Source organism: Phyllopteryx taeniolatus, chromosome 3 (genome assembly GCF_024500385.1).
Source record: "Phyllopteryx taeniolatus isolate TA_2022b chromosome 3, UOR_Ptae_1.2, whole genome shotgun sequence".
NCBI classification, from domain to species: Eukaryota; Metazoa; Chordata; class Actinopteri; order Syngnathiformes; family Syngnathidae; genus Phyllopteryx; species Phyllopteryx taeniolatus.
This window is the reverse complement of record NC_084504.1, coordinates 8,504,788-8,524,664: the sequence shown is the minus strand read 5'-3', so window position 1 is coordinate 8,524,664 and position 19,877 is coordinate 8,504,788. Positions and strand designations below refer to the sequence as shown.

At 42.1% G+C, this 19,877-nt stretch overlaps 1 protein-coding gene across 1 annotated transcript in view; it reads right to left on the bottom strand.

The window, feature by feature from the left end:
• aacs (acetoacetyl-CoA synthetase) overlaps positions 1–19,877 on the bottom strand; it is a 66,543-nt gene that overhangs the window by 38,072 nt on the left and 8,594 nt on the right. The window contains 7 exon segments of the mRNA XM_061766862.1: positions 3,712–3,836; positions 3,933–4,013; positions 6,552–6,705; positions 9,113–9,194; positions 11,056–11,170; positions 11,391–11,488; positions 19,684–19,797. Coding sequence (XP_061622846.1) covers positions 3,712–3,836; positions 3,933–4,013; positions 6,552–6,705; positions 9,113–9,194; positions 11,056–11,170; positions 11,391–11,488; positions 19,684–19,797 — 769 coding nt within the window.

Here is a 19,877-nt window from a genome sequence, read left to right as displayed (position 1 = left end):
CCAAGCAAAACTAGCTTTGGGAGCTGAATTTTCAAACAATTCTAACGACCCTTTGAAATGTCCAAAACAACTCTCAAATGGTCACTTAGAACTAAAATAGCTGACTTCCTGAGCATTTTCAGGCATTGCTTCTTGAGACTTTTTTGTGGATCTTCTCATGATAGACATGCCTACTGAAGTTCTATCCATCAATCCATTTTCTGAGCCTCTTCTCCTCACTAGGGTCGCGGGCGTGCTGGAGCCTATCCCAGCAATCATAGGGCAGGAGGCGGGGTACACCCTGAACTGGTTGCCAGCCAATCACAGGGCCCATACAAACAAACAACCATTCGCACTCACATTCACACCTACGGGCAATTTAGAGTCTTCACTCAACCTACCACGCATGTTTTTGGGATGTGGGAGGAAACCGGAGTGCCCGGAAAAAAACCCACGCAGGCACGGGGAGAACATGCAAACTCCACACAGGCGGGACCGGGGATTGAACCCCGCTCTTCAGAACTGTGAGGCAGACGCTCTCACCAGTCGTCCACTGTGTCGCCCCTACTGAAGTTCATGAAGTAAATTAAAACTGGCTTCAGGAGCTGAATTTTCAAATAATTTAAGGGACACTTTGAAATGGCCACAATTATTGTCAAATGGCCGCTATTAACTAAAATGCTAGGCTTCTCTTTGTGTTTTCTTGCATTACCTCTTGAGACTTTTGTGGGTCTACTCGTAAATAGACAAGACTACCAAATTTCATGAAGCCAAGCAAAAATGGCTTTGGGAGCTGAATTTTCAAATAATTCCTCGAAGCTCTACAGAACCAATTTATGGGAATCACCCTGACCGAATGAACCAATTTTCCCCAGGATGGAAACGCCTGAAAAATGGCTGGTTAATCCAGCGTCCATGAACAGATTGTGTTCATGTCTACGGTATTTCATTTTGTAATGTAAATTGTGGCTACCTGTGCACTCTCACCCCATCAACAGCTCAGATGAAAATGGATTGATTTGAACCTACAGAGTCAATCCCATCACTCCGTGTCCACATTCCTGTTTGGGGGGGATTGACATTAGTGGTTACCATAGCGATTGAAGCTGCTGCGGTTGATCGGCGGAGACATTACACAAGAGCGAGCAGCATTATCTTTGACTTTTTATTGTTTGCTTGGTGACAAAGTCGATGACCCCAATTGGGTTTTTGTTTTCTCTTCTTCTATCTCCACCCAACGGTCCAGTGAACACGTCCCAGTCACGCTTCACGTCATATTTAAACAGCTCCACCACAGCATACCCCAACTCCTCTGAGTGGGACAAAGTGCAAATACTTTGTTACTGAACTCAAGTAGATTTTTCAGGTATCTGTATGTACTTGCATATTTATTTTTCTTTTGAGGTTTTACTTTTACTTCCAACCCTTGTAAACTGGTATCTGTACTTTCTACTCCTTACTTTGTTAAAATGGGATTGCTACTTTTTTTCAACAACGCAAAAAGAGACGAAAATACAGAGAGGTACAGTAGATTGTGGTTGATATCTTTATTGTTTGATATCTTGCAGTCTAATAACGTGGGAGAAAAATAAGGACAGCAACAACATGGAGGAATGTGAACCATGGAGAATTAACTGTTTGCAAAGCAGAGTTCTGCAAATTGCCAGGTGTTTTCAAATCATTTTGATTAATCTTTCAAGACCTACAGAATTGTGTGGTATGTGAAAATAAGCACCGAACCTACCAAAAGAAAGAGTAGACTCTTCTATTACCAGAGGAAAAAAAAGTTTGCTTCACCCAAAACACCGGTTTCTGGCCAAAAAGTAGACAAAACAAGCTTTTTCTAAAAAAAATAGGTCAAGCAGAAAAGTGACTGACGCTAATATTTTTACATTTTGTGACACATCGATCTACAAAACAACAAAAACAAGACTTAGAAAGGGCTTTTGATGGGAAAAAAATATTAATTTACCGATATAAAAACTAGGAAATATAAACTAGGAATTATAGCATACATATACATATTCTGTTCGAGTGGCAGGTCCTAAACATGTCCGACCCGCTCAGGAGGACCAAGGTGGATGGGTCCCGTGCCCAGTGAGAAAGCGCTCTGAGCCGCCACGGCGACACCTGTCCCCCACGGCGAGAGTGCTGTGGAGGACTCTCTCGCCACTGAAGAGGGACGAGGTGCTATGATTAGGCTTAGCTCAAGTTCTCACATACTGTAGTAGGCGCGGGGCAACTCATGCCAGATGCTAAAGACCGTCATTTAACCATGCCCAAGAAAAATCCGGAAACTGAAATGTTGATTAACAGTTTTTCCCCACACAAGTATCTGTACTTGTAATTAAGTACAGAGTGTGAGTGAGTACTTTTTCCACCTGTGTACAGGAGTGCCGAGAGGCTCCAGTGGAGCAGATGAGATTAAGAACGCCCTTTAAGCGGCAATTCAAGGTAAACAAACAAAGCGCCGAGTTAGGGATCAGCTGCCTTATCAGAGCTGCACCAACGGGCCTCATGAAGTCTTGCGCTGATTGTCGTTCTCGCCGTCTTTACTGTCTTTTTATGTCGTCACTGTCACGAAGATGAAATGGTCACGTTTTTTTTCTCAGTTGGAGGTGCCAAATTGGATCTATTGAGTGTGCCTTAATTCTGGCATTAGGATTCATGCATTATTCACCTTGAAATAAAAGGAAACATACAAACATTCAGGGTTTTAAAGTAGGGTTTCAAGACAGGGTTAGGCTTTCAGATTTGTGTTTCAAGCAGCGTTAGGTTTACGAAGTAGTATTTCAAGTTAAGGCTTTCAAGGCTGGGTTAAGGCTTCATTTTAGCGTTTCAATGTCAGTTTTTAAGACAGGATTTGGGTTTCAAACAAGGATTAGGGTTTCAAATCAGGGTTAGGGTTTCAAATTAGGGTTTCATGAGGGTTAGGGTTACAGTTACAAGTTTGGGTTAGGGTTTATAGTAAGGGTTAGTGTTTGAGATTAGGGTTTGCAATTTCAAATTAGGAGGGTTAGGGCTTCAAACAAGACTTTCAAATTAGGGTTCAGATTTCATAATACAGTTTCAAGCCAAGGTTAGGGTTTCTGTGTACATGTAATAATATGATGAGGTGATTAAACATTTTTATGGTTTCGCAGTCATAAAGACCCTCTGAGGGAAATTGTAACCGCAATGTGGCCCGGGACAAAAATTTGTTTGACACCCCTGAATCAGGGTTTCAAACAACAGTAAGGGTTTCAAATTAGGGTTTCAGACCTGGATTAAGGTTTCAAATTATGGTCTCAAATCTAGTTTACGTTTTCAAGCCTGGGTTAGGGTTTCAAAGTAGTGTTTCAAATTAGGTTTAGGATTTGAAGTTAGAATTTTGAATTTGGGTTTCAAGCCAGGGTTAATGTTGCAAATTAAGGTTTAAAAATTTGGTCTCAAGCCCAAGTTTTCAAGCCAGGGTCAACTACCATGTCTATGTTTGAAGCAATTTACATGTGGAAATGTAAATTATGCATGTAACATCATTTTTGCTACTGACACTTCACACATTCAAACAACTAAAGCCCAAATCATCATGCAAGCCTTCATCCTGTTTTCTCAGGCTCTGCCTTTGCAACGTGACATGTGCAATATGTTTACTAGTGGTGCCATCGTTGATCGCGACGGTGTCTGCCACCCAGAAGTGCGTGTGACATCATGGTGAAAAGCCCTCTAGTTACATCTGATTGGATTACTCACCCCAGAGTCTCGGTCAGGTTCCAGAGGACATCGGGCGTGGGCATGAGGGGCGACCCGTCATACAGGACCACCGAAGCGCCCACAGCCAGAGACGAAACTAGCCAGTTCCACATCATCCAACCCGTCTGAGATCACACGCACACACATAAACACATACGTACTGCATTAAAGTGTTAAAAATGACAATATTTCAAAAATGCACAGTCATCGTGGCAACCCACAGTGGTGTAGTAAATGATGACATCGCTGCTGCTCATGTTGCCGTGGAGAACATGTTCTTTAAGGTGCTGGATTAATGTGCCCTAAACATACACACAAACACATGGAGATACAAACACCACGGTTAGTGTTTCAAATACTGCTTCATAATTAGGGTTTCAAGACAGGTTTATGGTTTCAAAGTAGCTTTTCAAGATTGACCTAAGGTTTCAAATTAGAGTATTAAATCAGAGTTACGGTATCAAAGTAGGATTTCAAGCCAGGTTTAGAGTTTCAAAGTAGCGTTCCAAATCTGGTTAAGGTTTTAAATTGGGCTTTAAAGCCAGGGTTAGGGTTTCAATTTAGGGCTTCAAATTATGGTTTCAAGCCAGGGCTCTGCTTCAAAATAGGGTTTCAAACTAGGGTTGCAAACCTGAGTTAGGGTTTCAAATTAGGGTTAGTGTTTCATAGGGTTTCAAGACAGGGTAAAGTTCTCCAAGTTACGGTTTCAAGTCTGAGTAAGGTTTAAAATAATGATTTAAAACACGGGTTAGGGTTTATAGATTAGGGTAAGGATTAGGGCTCCTACTAACAATTTAATAATTGATTAATCTCAATTCTTTTTCGAATAGTCGATGAATTGGATTAAAAAACATTTTATTTTCATCCTTTTGTTAAAAAAGAGGACATTATTTCAAATTAACAGTGTCGAAAATGCACAAACAAATTGATTAAGATTCAGTGACTGGTTTGGTCAGTAACATGTCAAAAATAGGCAAAAATGTTGATCATTCTTTTCCAAAGATCAGATGTTTGCAAATTTCTTGTTTTGATTAAACACAAAGATAAGCAGGCGGCACGGTGGTCGACTGGTTAGCACATCTGCCTCACAGTTCTGAGGACCTGGGTTCAAATCCCAGCCTCGCCTGTGTGGAGTTTGCATGTTCTCCCCGTGCCTGTATGGGTTTTCTCCAGGTCCTCCGGTTTCCTCCCACATCCCAAAAACATGCATGTCAGGTTAATTGAAGACTCTGAATTGCCCGTAGGTGTGTATGTAAGTGCAAATGGTTGTTTGTTTATCTGTGCCCTGCGATTGGCTGGCGACCAGTTCAGGGTGTACCCTGCCTCTCGCCCGAAGATAGCTGGGATAGGCTCCAGCCCCCCCCGCGACCCGCGTGGGGAGAAGCGCTATGGAAAATGGATGGACAAATATAACAAGCCTGCTTTCATGGAGAACTCTGAATCTGAAAATATTTACTGTTGAAAGGCTGAAAGACAATTTTAAGTTAAACTAGATCTCCAAACGATTACTCGATTATCAAAATAGTTGTCAATTAATTAATTAATTGTTGCAACTCTAGTTAGGATTGTATAGTAGGGTTTCAAATCAGGGTTAGGGCTTCAAAGTACGGTGTCAAAGTAGCTTTTCGTCCCGATTTAGTCACTGGGCTCTTCATCCCTTTTCATTCATGCACGGTTTGTACCCAGCCTTTTGGCGCTCTCTACTAGCATCTTTCCCCCCTGAATCCAGCACCATGCCACGCTCAGTGCTTTTCATCATCTCCCCCGTCCCCCAAAAACATGTCGACAGTATCTTCCCCCCACCTCCTCCTGTAGTCGCAAGCCATCACCACTGGACATCAGCACGGCCGCCGCGCGTTTCATCTGCGTCCATTCGTTTTTTTCTCCTGACAGTTATTATATTAAGAGCCATAACACAGGCGGAAAAAACACCAACCCACTGCCGCCACGCCGTAATTGGGGGACACCCAAATGTTTTCACGTTAGCGTTACTGTCCAATTATGGGCCGTGTTGGGGAGTGAAACGGGGGTGAGCAGGACACAAATTGATGGGGAGAGTGCGGGAAAAACCAGTGAAAGGGATGAGGGGAAAAAAAGTCTAATGAGAAGAGCCACTAAGAGGAAAACGGGCCTCAGGTCAAGGGGGGAAACCACCGGATGTTTGTGGGGCTTCACCCTCAAAACTGCAAAGACCCACACAATACTTTTTTTTTGTCGCCACAATATATGTACACTACATATAACGTCCACACAATATACTAAATTGTGGCCACAAAATAGGCATGTACGCATGAAACACTAACTTGTAGGTTTAATATCATTCATTTGTTGCCACAAAATACTAATGTATTGCCACAATATACTATTTTGTATTCACAGAATTGTGATTTATGGCCACAAAATATGTATAAGCACACGGCATACTAATTTGTGCCCACAACATACTAACTTGTGGCCACATTATACCGTTTTGTGTTTACAACATACCAATTTTATGGTGTTAGTCAATCAAACTAGGGTTTCAAAAAAGTGTTACAGTTTAAAATAGGGGTTACTGTTTTACTATGAGCGAATATATATGGCTAGGCCAAGCTACTATGTCCCTCATTCAAGCCTCCTACAGTGTGTTGATGGAGCTCTGCTGCCACCTAGCGGTGAATCAGCCAACGACATGAAATATTTCCACCAAGAATTACACTTGGAAGGTCCAACACCATGAAGCCAGGGTTAGGGTTTTAAAGTATGGTTGGAAGTTATGATTAAGCTTTCAAACCAGGGTTTGAAGCCATGGTTAGGGTTTCAAATTAGGGTATTAAGCCAGAGTTTAAAGGCGTTCTTACCCCAGCTGAGTGGACCATACACTTGGGAGCTCCTGTGGTTCCTGACGAGTACATGATGAAAAGCGGGTGGCTAAACGGCAGCTGCTCAAACTCCAGCTGGGGGAGCTGATCACCATCACCACGACCGGACGCCAGAAAGTCGTCGATAAACACACTGGGCGGTAAAATATTAACACATTATAGATACTATATACACAGTTGAGTGATTATTAAAAAACACACTTAATCACTGCCATTGAATTCAAATATCCATGTTAACATGGAGGACTGGCAGTGAATGAGTTAAGCTTATAAAAGACACTTTTTAAAGTATTCCTTAGTGCCTCTTTTCACTCTTACGCTGTCAAGTAATGGGAGACCGTCATATGACATCACTTTCAAGGGAAAAAAAGAAGACTAGCTCGCACAGTTCGCCAAATGAGAAGCCAAGCATGCTTGATTCAAGTTACTTCTCACTCCCAATTGAAGCCCACTGTAAAAATGAAATGTAAAACATCCATCCATTTTCACGAGCACAGAAGCCCAATAACAGAACACTGCTCGTGCTCTGATTGGTGGGTGGGGGTGTGGGGGGTTCATTTCCCAATCACGCCCTTCCAGGTCTCACTGTCGCTGCTCAGGTGTGTGTTGAAGTCCCCCAACAGAAGAGGGAGTCCCCAGCAGGGATATAATGTGATGTCTCATAATAGGTGTCTACAGATAATCAGAATCCGAATCAAATTGTATCTGATTCTGATGTGATGGGTGTCTACAGATAAGAAGGGCAAATTTGCATTTTTCATACCATCATCAAATGTATTTGTAAAGCACTTTTACTACATTCATCCATAGCTTTTTACCCATTCTTTTGAGTTATATGACCTCATAGGCCTTTTGCAAGGTAACGTGGGGGTAAAATGCTTGTGAAGCAGGGATATTGACTGTTATTATCAATGGCAACTGTATCTGAGACAAATGGATGATGATGAGCAATTGTTGTTTTTATAAAATCGTTGGTGCACACAACATCAAAGAAGTATTTTTGCTATATTTAAGATATAAACCCAAAAAATCATGTATACAACTTTTCTTCGTGGTCCCACGCGGTCCAGCCACATATGGACTTGAACACGCGCCGCCACCTTCAGTCATGACAGATTGAGAGCTGAGTGCACTACCGCTCGGCACCCTGGGCTGCAGGTCTGTCGGCCAGCACCCTTTTTAGGCATCGAGGTCACAAGTTTACGTTCAATCCCAGCACTACTCACCGCCGATGTGATTATGTAGCTACAGCATCTCACTGTGTGTATAACTATAGAAATGTTTGTAATGTAAATATTTTTCTTCCTCCCTGGCTTGTTTGTTGAATGATTGTGATGTACTATACCAAAAACAATTTAAATCTCTCAAAAAAGCCTCCAGTTGGTGAGTTATTCTGACACATTTGAAAGGGTTTTGAATGAGCTACAGACACCCCCACCCAGTTCGACACTGCTGTGATGTTCGAGGCCTCGTTCGCAGTGATCACAGGATTTTCCGCATGTTTGAACCAGGTGTCGAAACACTGCTTCGCCACTCTTCTGTTTCATTTGGTCGACTCATTTGGTCGACTCAAATTCGAGCTGGTTCAATGACCATGGTATTACTGTGTTTGATTGGCCAGAAAACACCCCTGACCTGAACCTCATAGAAAATCTACGGGTTTTGTCAAGAGGAAGATGAGAAACACCAGACCCAACAATGCAGATGACCTGAAGGTAGATACCAAAGCAACCTAGGCTTCCATTACATCTACACAGTGCCACAGGTTGATTGCCTCCATGCCATGGCGCATTGATCCAGTAATTCATGCCAAAGGATGACCAACCAAGTACTGAGTGCATAAAAATCAACATACAAATTTCTGTTTCAAACATCCTTTTTTGATTGGTCTTATTTGATGTTCTAAGACAGTGTTCCCCAACCTTCTTTGCACCGCAGACCGGTTAGGAGTCGGCATTTTTCTCACTCACCGGCTTGTGGTGGCGTGCGCATATATATATATATATATATATATAAATAAAAGCTTCAAATATTCCACTCTACAGGTATGTGTAATGAATCTACTGTATATAAAATAACTGTTTGACTTTCTGAAATGACTGACAATGAATAAACTTTTCCTGAACGATTCCCGATATCAAATTTTTTTTAGAGGTACCTGTAGATGTCACAGTAATTCTAAACCTAAACATGGAGCAGCAACAACCAAGAGCATACAACAAAAGATCATTTTTAAACACCAAAAAGTACAACCAAATTGGTAAATAGATGTCACAGTAATTCTAAACTTTCAAACTACTGCTACTTGACACACACGGCGCAACAACACATACAAACGGGCCATACAACAGAAGAGACTTAAACATTGTATATTTAAACACCAAAATGTTCAACCCAACCATATAATTTCATCAAAGCAAAATCTGCTATCTTATTGCTAACATACAGCTATAATGCAAAATGTCAATGAATAAAAATTTGCATCGAGAATTGCTATTATTTGTGTATGTGTGTGTGTGTGTGTGTGTGTGAGAGCTTGCCTGCTGGGGATCTTGGAGAGGTCAATGTGGTGTTTGTCGCAAGCGTAGGGAATCACCACCACCTTCTGCAGGTCAGGAAGGCCTACAGGGACACACGCACAAATGCAGGCACACAAACACACACCTTAAGGATCTTTGTTCTTCACACGGAAGCAGGAGCCAACAAGAGTCCCTCCGGAAACAAAGTGTTACTGTTATTTACTTGATTTCAACAGAGAAATACAGTGGTTTTAAGCCTGAATAAGGGTTTTAAATAAGGGTTAAGGTTTCAAATTAGGGTTTGAAGCTAGAGTTAGGGTTTCAAAGTAGGGTTTGAAGCCAGGCTGAGGGTTTCGAAGTCAGGTAATTAGGGTTTCAACTAAGTCTGGCTTAGGGTTTTAAAAAAGGGTTAAGGTTGTAAATTAGGGTTTCAAGCCAGGGTTAGGGTTTCAAGTCTAAGTAAGGGCTTTAAACGAGGATTAATGTTTCAAAGTAGGCTTCAAAGTCAGTATTAGGGTTTAAAAGTAGGGGTTTTAAGCCCCACAATTTGGTTTTTAAAGTGTGGTTTCAAGCCAGGGTTAGGGTTTGAAAAAGAGCTCGGACTCACCGTCTAAATCCCCAATCGCTATTCGTGTTGACAGTTACGAATTAATAGTGAATCACAATTGTACTATTCCGAAAGCAAGACGTCATTGTCCAACAAATGAAAAATCCAATTTGATTATTTGAAAACTATCTATAGCCCCCTGGTTAAGCCCTGGTCTCAGTTTTTCAGGGTCGCGCATTTTGTCACAACACAATAAAAGATAGCTTACGCATTTTGGCCGGCGTGAGCAACGGTGCAAAAACGCTTCTTTTCCATTTAAAATGGCTTACTTGAACCAGGATCCCTCACCGTATCATAGCCGTGGTCTATTTGCGCCGTCTCGGTGCTGTAAAATGCAGTAATCCACACTGGTTGGCTGGCTGGGAACATCTGCTTCTACTAAGCCAGCAAGTTAGCTTAGCTGCTAGTTACCGCTAGCTCTCGTCAATCATCTGCCACAATGCGTTGAAGGAATCTTGCATAATTTTATCCAATTCATATGCTGCGGTCGCAGACTGCCATGAACAATTCATGCAGTTCTTCATCGGACACTTTGTTCCGCGGAGAGGGGAGACAGTTAGGTGATACATATGATTGGCTACAGCGGCAACTCTACAATTGTGCATGCGCAGTAAGTCAAAAAACCGCAGAAGTAAACAAAAGACGTTGCCGCATGGCTTTGCTGCATTACAGCTCCTGTCAGAATAAAATACGTACTTTATTCATTTGAATTCAAATGCGAAAATTATGTTTCGGGATTAATTTTTTCAAAGATTTCAAAGGAGGCTTTGAAGCCAATATTAAGGTTTCAAAGCATGGGTTTTAAGCCACAGTTAGGTTTTAAGGTGTGGTTTCAAGTCAGGGTTAGTGTATAAAATTAGGGTTTTACGCTACGGTTAGGGTTTTAAGCAAGGGTTAAGGTTTCCAAGTAGATTTCGAAGCCAGGATTAGGGTATCAAAGTATTTTTTTTTTTTTCAGCCACAGGTAGGGTTTCATAGTAGGTTTTAAGACAGTGATAGGTTTTCCAAGTAGCGTTTCAAGCCAGGGTGAGTGTTTCGAAGCAAGATTATAAAGGTAATACAATTTGGTTAGGGTTTTCAACAAGGATTAGGGTTTGAAAGTACGGTTTCAAGATAGGGTCAGGGATTACAATTTGTGTTTCAAGGCTGGGTAGGTAAATACGTTTAAACAAGGATTAAGGTTTTAAACTAAGGTTTGAAGTGAGATTTATGGTCTCAAAGAAGGGTTTGAAGCTCGGGTTAAGGTTTCAAAGTAGGGTTTAATGTCAGAGTTAGAATTTTAAAATTTATGAGGCAGGGTGAGTGTTTCGGATAGAATTTTAAAGTAGGCTTTCAAGTCATAGTTGGTCTTTGAAACCTTTGACGACGCAGGTCAACTTGTCCACATGGTTGTGAGTTTTTCCGTTGTAAACCACAGCGGCGACAGAGAGCAGCAGCTTCGGCTGGATTTGAGAGAACCTGTCCAGAACGCCCTGAAAACACAACAAACATACATACAGTACATACAGTAAGTGGGACAGGGTTTTAAACAAGGGCTAGGGATCTAAAGTGGGGTTTGAAAAAAAATATTGGGTTTCCAATTAAGGCTTTAGTGTTACATATTACATATATATATATATGTATATATACACACACACACACACACACACACACACATAAAACAAGTAAATGCAGTAAAATAAAAATGTTTACATTGACTCCAAAGTCAACGGACGTGGAGCTCCAAATGGCTCCGATGCTGGCAGCTGCCAACATGGCTTCCACCGCATGGATGCTGTTGGGCAGGTAACCTAAACACAAAAAGACACAGGCTGAAATTAATATAAAGTACAGTGGAACCTCGGGTCACGAACTTAAGTGGTTCCGTGATCCCATTTGTAACCCGAAACGTTCTAAACCTTTCCCATTGAAATTAATGGGAATGCAATTAATCCGATCATATAATCGGCCAGCCCTACTTCTTGCATAACGGTAAAGACAAAAGTGCAAACGGTAAAGACATAAACAGCCACATAAAAATCATGTAAGTTACACAATTTACATGTTGCACGTCAAACTCTAGATACAAGTGCATAAATGATCCTAACTACTCATTAAACCTACAGTATTACATTCTTGTATTTGTACAATCATAAACGGTAGAGGCATGCAATCGTTTCGACACTTTCCCAAATTCATACATAACTCACAAATAAGACCATATATTTGCCGTCTGCTATTATGTGAATGCAAAATGGCTGCCTCATCCTTGTACTTAGGCTCACAGATCCCTCTGATGTATAGCAACAAAATAATGAGGCTCTTTCCACTGGCATTAACGGTAAAGACAGATCATTCGTAAAATAACTAAAAAAAGGCACTTTTACGACACTAAGATGCCTTTGTGTTGGTTTTCATTGAAAAGCCATATTAAGGAATAGGAGAAAAATCTATCCAAAAATATCCCAAAATTTAATTAGCATCTTCAGAAAACATGTTGCAAAACTTTTCAGACACATAATGGTAAAAAATATTTTGGCATTAAAAGTTTATTTTTTCTTACAAACAATCATTTCTGTTTGAATGACAACTGCCAATAACGCAAATACACATTAGTCAAATTAATTAACTTTCAAAAGGAAATTCCGTTTGGCATGTCTTTAGTGTTATTGATCAAATTATATGAAAATGACGCATAATATATTTTTATCACTCACATCATAAGCAACAGTTGACACATCAAAGAATAAAAGACTTCTATATTACAGATAGGGTTTGAAAAAGGTAGGGCTGTAAGTCATGGCAAGGGTTTTCAACAAAGGTTAGGTTTTCAAATTGGGGTTTCAAGCCTGGGATAAGGTTTTAAACAAGGGTTAGGGTTTCAACATTGAGTTTGAAGCAAGGGTTGGGGTTTTCAAAAAGGGTTAGTGCTTCAAATTAGGGTTTCAAGCCAGGGATAGGGTTTCTAGCCTGGTTGGAAGTCGAAGTAAATACAGATGGATGCCAGGATTAGGATTTCAAATCAGGTTGTCAAGCCTGGGTTAGCGTTTTAAAAAAAGGTTAGGGCTTCAAATTCAAGTTAAAGCCAGTGGTAGGGTTTCAAGAAAAGTAGGGTTTCAAGACAAGATTAAGCTTTCAACAAGGGTTTTAACAAAGGTTGGGATTTCAAATTAGAGTTTAAAGCCAGGGGTCGGGTTTCAAAGTAGGGTCTGAAGTCGAGGTTAGTTATTCAAAGTAGGGTTTGAAGACTGGAATCACATTTAAAATTAAGGCCTCAAGACAGGGTTAGGGTTTCAAATTTGGGAATCAAGCCTGCGATAGGGTTTCCTGGCTGGTTAGAAGGACAACTAAGTACAGTTGGAAGCGAGCGTTAGGGTGTGAAGCCTGGGTTAGGGTTTTAATCAAGGGTTAGGGTTTCAAATTAGAGTTTCGAGATGGGTTAGGGTTTTGAAGCAAGGTTATTCAGGTTTCAAGACTGGATTAGGGTTTTAAACAAGCGTTTAGGTTTGAAAGTAGGGTTTCAGGGATAGTCTTTCCACCCTGGATGGAGGTTGGTACAAATAGGCTTAAGTATGGTTGGAAGCGTAGGTTAGGGTTTCAAAGCTTGATTTCAAGCTGGGTTAGGGTTTCAGAGTAGGGTTGAGACCAAAGTTAGGGTTTCAAATGAGGGTATTAGGGTTTCAAGCCTGGGTTATGTTTTAAACAAGGTTTTTTTCATTACTTGTTTTTTTGTGCTCGGTGGAGGTAATGAAGAAGGTGCAGTTGAGTCCATCTAATAGAAGCTGCTTGCCTAATAGCGTCTATCTCATCTTACAGTATCTTAACTGAGTTTATCAGCTTTAGCGCTACCTACGACAAGTCAAAGGCAAACACTTGTGACCCATCCAAACACAATTGTACAATCTCGAGGGTGTCACAACTGTGTGTTATAAATGAATTATTGACACAATTAATAGTGTCAGTACCCGTGTGTGTGTGCGTGCACGCACACTGGTCGTGTAGTGATATATGCTACCGGCTCTCACGCAGACACACGCAGTTCGGTTCCCCAATAGCCAGCCCCTACCGGTGCCAAGCACGGATAAAAATGGATGGGTTTCATCAGGAAGGGCACCCGGTGAGAAAACTGTGCCAAACAAATCATGCGAGTGACTCACTGTAGCAAACCCTGACAGGGAAAAGTTGAAAGTCACACCACCAACAACCTCGAGTGAGTGTGTGTGCGTGCATGCTAGCTCATCAGCTAAGTGCTCATATATCATCTCCGTCGTAACCCGGAGGGACAAGAACATTGCGGACATATCGCGCTGTGCATTTCTCTTACATTACATTGCATGCACACCTTTCCCCCACCCCTTTATTCAGAGGATTGGTCGCCAACACCACATACAATTGTCCAAAAAAAGATGAACACTAAAGATTAAAAAATAAAAAATGTCATCCAGCATAGGCTCAAACAAACAATTGTTCACCATGGCTGAGGAGTTCATGCCTGGGTTTGGGTTTTAAGATAAGGTTTGAAGCCGGGGTAAGGGTTTCAAAGTAGGGTGTCAAGTCTGGGTCAGGGTTTTGAACAAAGGTTAGTTGGGGTTTAAAGCAGGGGTTCAGGTTTTTTAATTAGGGTTTAAAGCCTGGGTCTTGCTTTTGAGCAAGGTTTAGGGTTTCAAATTAGGTTCCATGCCTTTGTTTGGGTTTTAAAGTAAGGTTCCCACCAGCATATGGGTTTTAAAATGGGGTTTGAAGCCAGTGTTAAGGGTTGCAAAGTAGGGTTTAAAGCTAGGGTTAGGGGTTTCAACTAGGGTTTTCAAGCCAGGGTTAAGGTTTTAAACGAAGGTTTGTCATTCAAATTAGGGGTTCACACCGGGGTGAAGGCTTTGAATTAAGGTTTCTAGCCAGGCTTGGTGTTTTAAACCAGGATTAGGGTTTCAAAATATGGTTGGAAACCAGCATTAGAGTTTTTTAAAAAGGGTTTGGGTTTCAAAATAGGCTTAAAGCCATAGTTGAGGTTTCAAAGTTATGGTTTCAAGCCTGTATTAGGGTTTAACTAGGTATGGTTTTCAAGTAGGGCTTGAAGCCAGAGTTAATGTTTCAAAGAAGGGTTGGGTTTCCCTTATAGTTAAGGCTTTTAACGAATTAAATGCTTTTTGATACATTTTTAAAACCCTAACCCTAATTCTAAAAGTAAGTCATTTTTTAAATTCACTACATCTTTATGTGTTTTTAAAAATTTTCATCTCATTTTAACAATCATATTCTTGATTTTACTTTCATCTCCTGTTTAGGGTGCCTGCTCACTGGTGGTGCAGGATACAGCTTTCTTTTGATAACGGATGCATAAAGCCAGGTGGCGTGATCCCACTTTACACAAATATTAACATTGTTATCTATAAAGACACAGAAACCTGTTCTTACAATGCGACTGACTCATACGACTGCATTAGCATTAATATTAGCATTACGAGTCAGCTTCTTCTTCATTTGTTTGACTGTTTGTTGTTTCAAACAGCCCATCGTAGATCTGTCAGTTACACTTGACACAATGCCGCTTATTGTTTTTGTTTTGTTTTTAGCATTAGCATTCGGGGTAAGCTTCTTCCTAATGGGCTCATCTTGTTTCAATATTTGCACCTTCTTAGGTCCTAGTTTGTCACTCCTCTGTTTACATGCTAGCTCCTCCCACCAGAAATTCAATGGAGGAGCGAGGATATTAACAGAGGAGCGAGGCGGGAGGACAGAGGAATATTTGTTGGAAATGAGATAAGCATCCCTCAAAGACATCATTTCATGGACACGTCTGCTAATGACGACGTATCATGTATCACAAATGAACCATCTGGTGGTGATAGTAATAATTTAGCCACCTAAATTATTATTATCACCACAAATGTCCACTTTATGCTTTATATTTGTGGGATTACATAAAAGTCAAAATATAATCAACACTGTTACTCTTCACAACTTTGCAGATGCAAAGATGATCGTTACTGGTCTATCCCTAGTGTGTCACCACCGCCCCCCAGCCATGATTTATGTGTTTCAAACGGCCCTCATAGATCTGTCGGTTACATTTCTAGTGTGTCGGACATTTAGTCAACCATGACATTTCTACATTATATTTGAACTTCCTAAGTCCTAGCTCCTCCCTCCAGAAATTTCATCGAAATTAGAGTATATAATTATAGAGTATGCTCTCCCCAATCTGGTATGATCCAGATTTAGAAATTAACAACATACCCCTTCATTTTAGCACATGGGAACGATGTGGAATTGACCACCTACAACAGCCATTCAACAATAATATTTTTATTACAGTTAGGATAATTGAAGACTCTAAATTCTCCGTAGGCGTGAATATGAGTGTGAATGGTGGTTTGTTTCTATGTGCCCTGCGATTGGCTGGCAACCAGTTCAGGATGTACCCCGCCTCTCACCCAAAGACAGCTGGCATAGGCTCCAGCACGCCCACAACCCTAGTGAGGATAAGCGGTACGGAAAATGGATGGATGGATTTTTATGGCACGTGATGAATTGTTCCAAGAATTTTAAATAAGAGGCGGAAACTTCCTTCAATAAAATAATTTTGAACCAGTTTTAAAAAGAATCCCAACACTTCAGAGCACCCGTCAACAGAAAACGAAAACAATTTTACTAAACTGGAAAAATAAACAATCTATCTATATTAACCTTTACATGTTTTATTGTGCGGCACGGTGGTCGACTGGTTAGAGCGTCTGCCTCACAGTTCTGAGGACCGGGGTTGGGATTGCGGGGGGGATCCAGGGAGCAGTCCTGCGAGGCTGGGTGTGGCAGTCCTCTCTCCCCCGATGATAGCTGGGATAGGCTCCAGCACTCCCGCGACCCGTGTGGATAAGCGGCTCAGAAAATGGATGGATGGATGGCTGTTTTATTGTGCGGCACGGTGGGCGGCTGGTTAGCACATCCGCCTCACAGTTCTGAGGTCCAGGGTTCAGATCCCGGCCCCGCCTGTGTGGAGTTTGCATGTTCCCCCCGTGCCTGCGTGGGTTTCCTCCCACATCCCAAAAACATGGCAGGGTAGGTTAACTGAAGACTCTAAATTGCCCGTAGCTGTGAATGTGAGTGTGAATGGTGGTTTGTTTATATGTGCCCTGCGATCGGCTGGCGACCATTTCAGGGTGTACCCCGTCTCTCGCCCGAAGATAGCTGGGGTAGGCTCCAGCACGCTCGCGACCCTAGTGAGGATAAGCGGAATGGAAGAGGAATGAATGAATGAATGTTTTATTGTTCCATAGCTTTTAGACGGCACAGTACTTCTGTGTGTCCTTGCAAATGTGCTCAGCAGTTTCAACTACTCCCTTCCTTTCTCCTCCTATGCATGCACCTATTCCTGCATGCACCTATAAAGATAAGTTTGAGTGCAGCTGGACGAAGCTAATTGTGTGAGAATGTCGTGGGAATGAGAGGGGTGTATTTCTTTTCTTTTTTCTTTTCTTCTCCGCCTGTCTTACTTCTGTATGATGGTGATTTTTTGTTGCTTGCGCTTCAGTAAGGTGTAACAACTTTGGACAGTAAGGTGTAACAACTAACAAGGGTGACTTTTACCTTTTCCTCTCTTTGCAAAGATTTCTTTCATTCTTTCTTGTAATAAAAACAACAAGATTGCTTCCTTACTTATTCTGTCAGTAAAAGATTTGCTAAAACAATCTTATCATAGAATATATTGCATTATAAAAATATTTGCTGAATGAAAAAAATCAATTACATACAGTAATTACACAGATAACTGTCACCGTTCTTCAACCTGCTAAACCTAGATCTTTGATTGTTCTACCTGGGTAGAGTGCCATCTGACAATAACAATATATTGTAAATTTAAAAGTAAAGTTTTCCCTTCTGTATTCTTGCTGTTGATGTTATTTCTTTTTTTCCTCTTTCTCACACTTTAGACTGATTTGCATGATAAAAGGACACATGCACAGATGGGGGATCTTCTCTTCTTGACCCTGTGCTTACGGTGCCGCCGTCTGTGGGAGTGGGATTTTCTTTACTCCTTCCTGGACTTTGGGTGTTGTTGGGGGTGGGGGGTGACTAGGCGGGCCTCCCAGCGTGCGCTGGTTGTGGATTCACTCATGTTCCGTGGGTGCTGGGGTGGTGCCAACTGGCATCCACCGTGGTTCCGTGTTCTGGCTGCTAGTGGGGTGGGGGGGCCCTGTTGCTCAATGGGGCCTCTTCTCTCCGGTCCAAGCGTCCGCCTGCGGTCACCTCCTCCGCCAGGAGTTCCCTACTGACCATGGGGCCTGCTGCGGGGTTTTGTCGCTGCCTGGTCCAGGGGCTGGTCCACCTCCCGCACTCTGGAGCAGGTAGCGGGCGCTGGCTGGGATTGCGGGGTGGATCCAGGGGGCAGTCCTGCGAGGCTGGGTGTGGCGGCCTCTCTCCCCGCCTCTCGCCCGATGATAGCTGGGTTAGGCTCCAGCATGCCCGTGACCCTAGTGAGGATAAGCGGTACAGAAAATGGATGGATGGATGAATGACGAAAACAAGGCGGCACGGTGAACTTGTTAGCACATCTGGCTCACTGTTCTGAGGACCCAGTTTCAAATCCGGCCTCGCCGCATGTTCTCTCCATGCCTGCTTGGGTTTTCTCCGGGTACTCCAGTTTCCTCCCACATCCCAAAAGCCATGCATGGTAGATTAATTGAAGACTCTAAATTGTCCGTAGGTGTGAATGTGAGTGTGAATGGCTGTTTGCTTATATGTGCCCTGTGATTGGCTGGCGACCAGTTCAGGGTGTACCCTGTCTCTCGCCCAGCATCCCCTGGAACAGGATCCAGCGCACCCACGACCCTAATGAGGATAAGCGGTATGGAAAATAAATGGATGGATGGATGGAGGAGGAAAACAGAAGATTAAATACTTAATTTGAAGTTCTGCTCCCGTTCACGATCCTGCTGATGCATGCCCGTTGTCAAACATCATCATCGAGGAACTCTGGGACTTTCGCAGAGGATACATCTTACGTCCCTCGATTCAAACTGACTGTTGGAGGCTCCTCGATGCTCGATCCTCGCTCCTCTATGCGTGTTTAAAAGACTTGAGATGCTCCTTAATATGGCGGCATGACAAAAACATCTGGATCGCGTTTAATGTTTTGAGGACCTAGGAACATTGCAATTAAGGGACTTGAGATGCACCCTTGCTTTTATTTTGTTTTTAGTATTAGCATTCACAGTTAAGAGTCTTCTCGATTTGTTTGACTGTTTGTTGTTTCAAACTGCGCTTTATCTGTCGACAGACTTGGGATCGATCAATCACAATCGTCTTTGCATCTGCAAAGTTGTGAAGAATAACAGTGTTGTTTAATATTATTATTACATTTGAATTTAATTTAATCCCACATGAAACATAAAGCATAAAGTGGACATTCGTGGCGATAGTCATTTCAGCCACACAGGAGGTTCATTTGTGCCACGTATCAATGACGTGACGTCATCTTTAGTAGACTTCCCGATGAAATGACATCATCGAGGAATGACTGTCTCAATTCCCCAAACATTCCTACCTCCACCCAGCTCACTCCTCTGTCAATATCCTCGCTCCTTGATGGAATTCCTGGTGGGAGGAGCTAGCATGTAAACAGATGACCGAGGACCTGGGAAGTTGCACTTAGAGAAATGAGATCAGTCCGTAGTCAACCATGACATTTTTTGTTTTGTTTTTAGCATTAGCATTCCGAGTCAGCTTGTTCGTTATCTGTGTGAAAGTTCGCTTCACATGATGTCTTGCTTCAGATGTAGCCTGTTTTAGGCTACATCTGTCGGACACACTTCTAGTGCGTCAGACAATTTGTCAAGGACAACATTGTGTTTTGTTTTTAGCATTAGCATTCAATGTCAGCTTTTTTTATTTGCTTCAGTTTCATACAACCTGCTGTGTGTGCTCTGTTGGATATATTTTTAGCGCATTGGACATTTTGTCAACATCAGCATTGATTGCTGTTGTGTTGTTTTTTAGCATTCTGAAAACTCACCCACGACTCTGTCTCCTGTCTGCACACCCATCTTTCTCATGGCGGCAGCGAACAATGCCACATCACGCCTCAGCTCACGGAAGGTGACTTTAATGATCTCCTCGCTGGCCTCAGCTGAAAGAAAAATGATTTGGTTTTTTTGGTTTTGTTTTCTTACATGAATTATACATTTAGGGCGGCACGGTGAACAACTG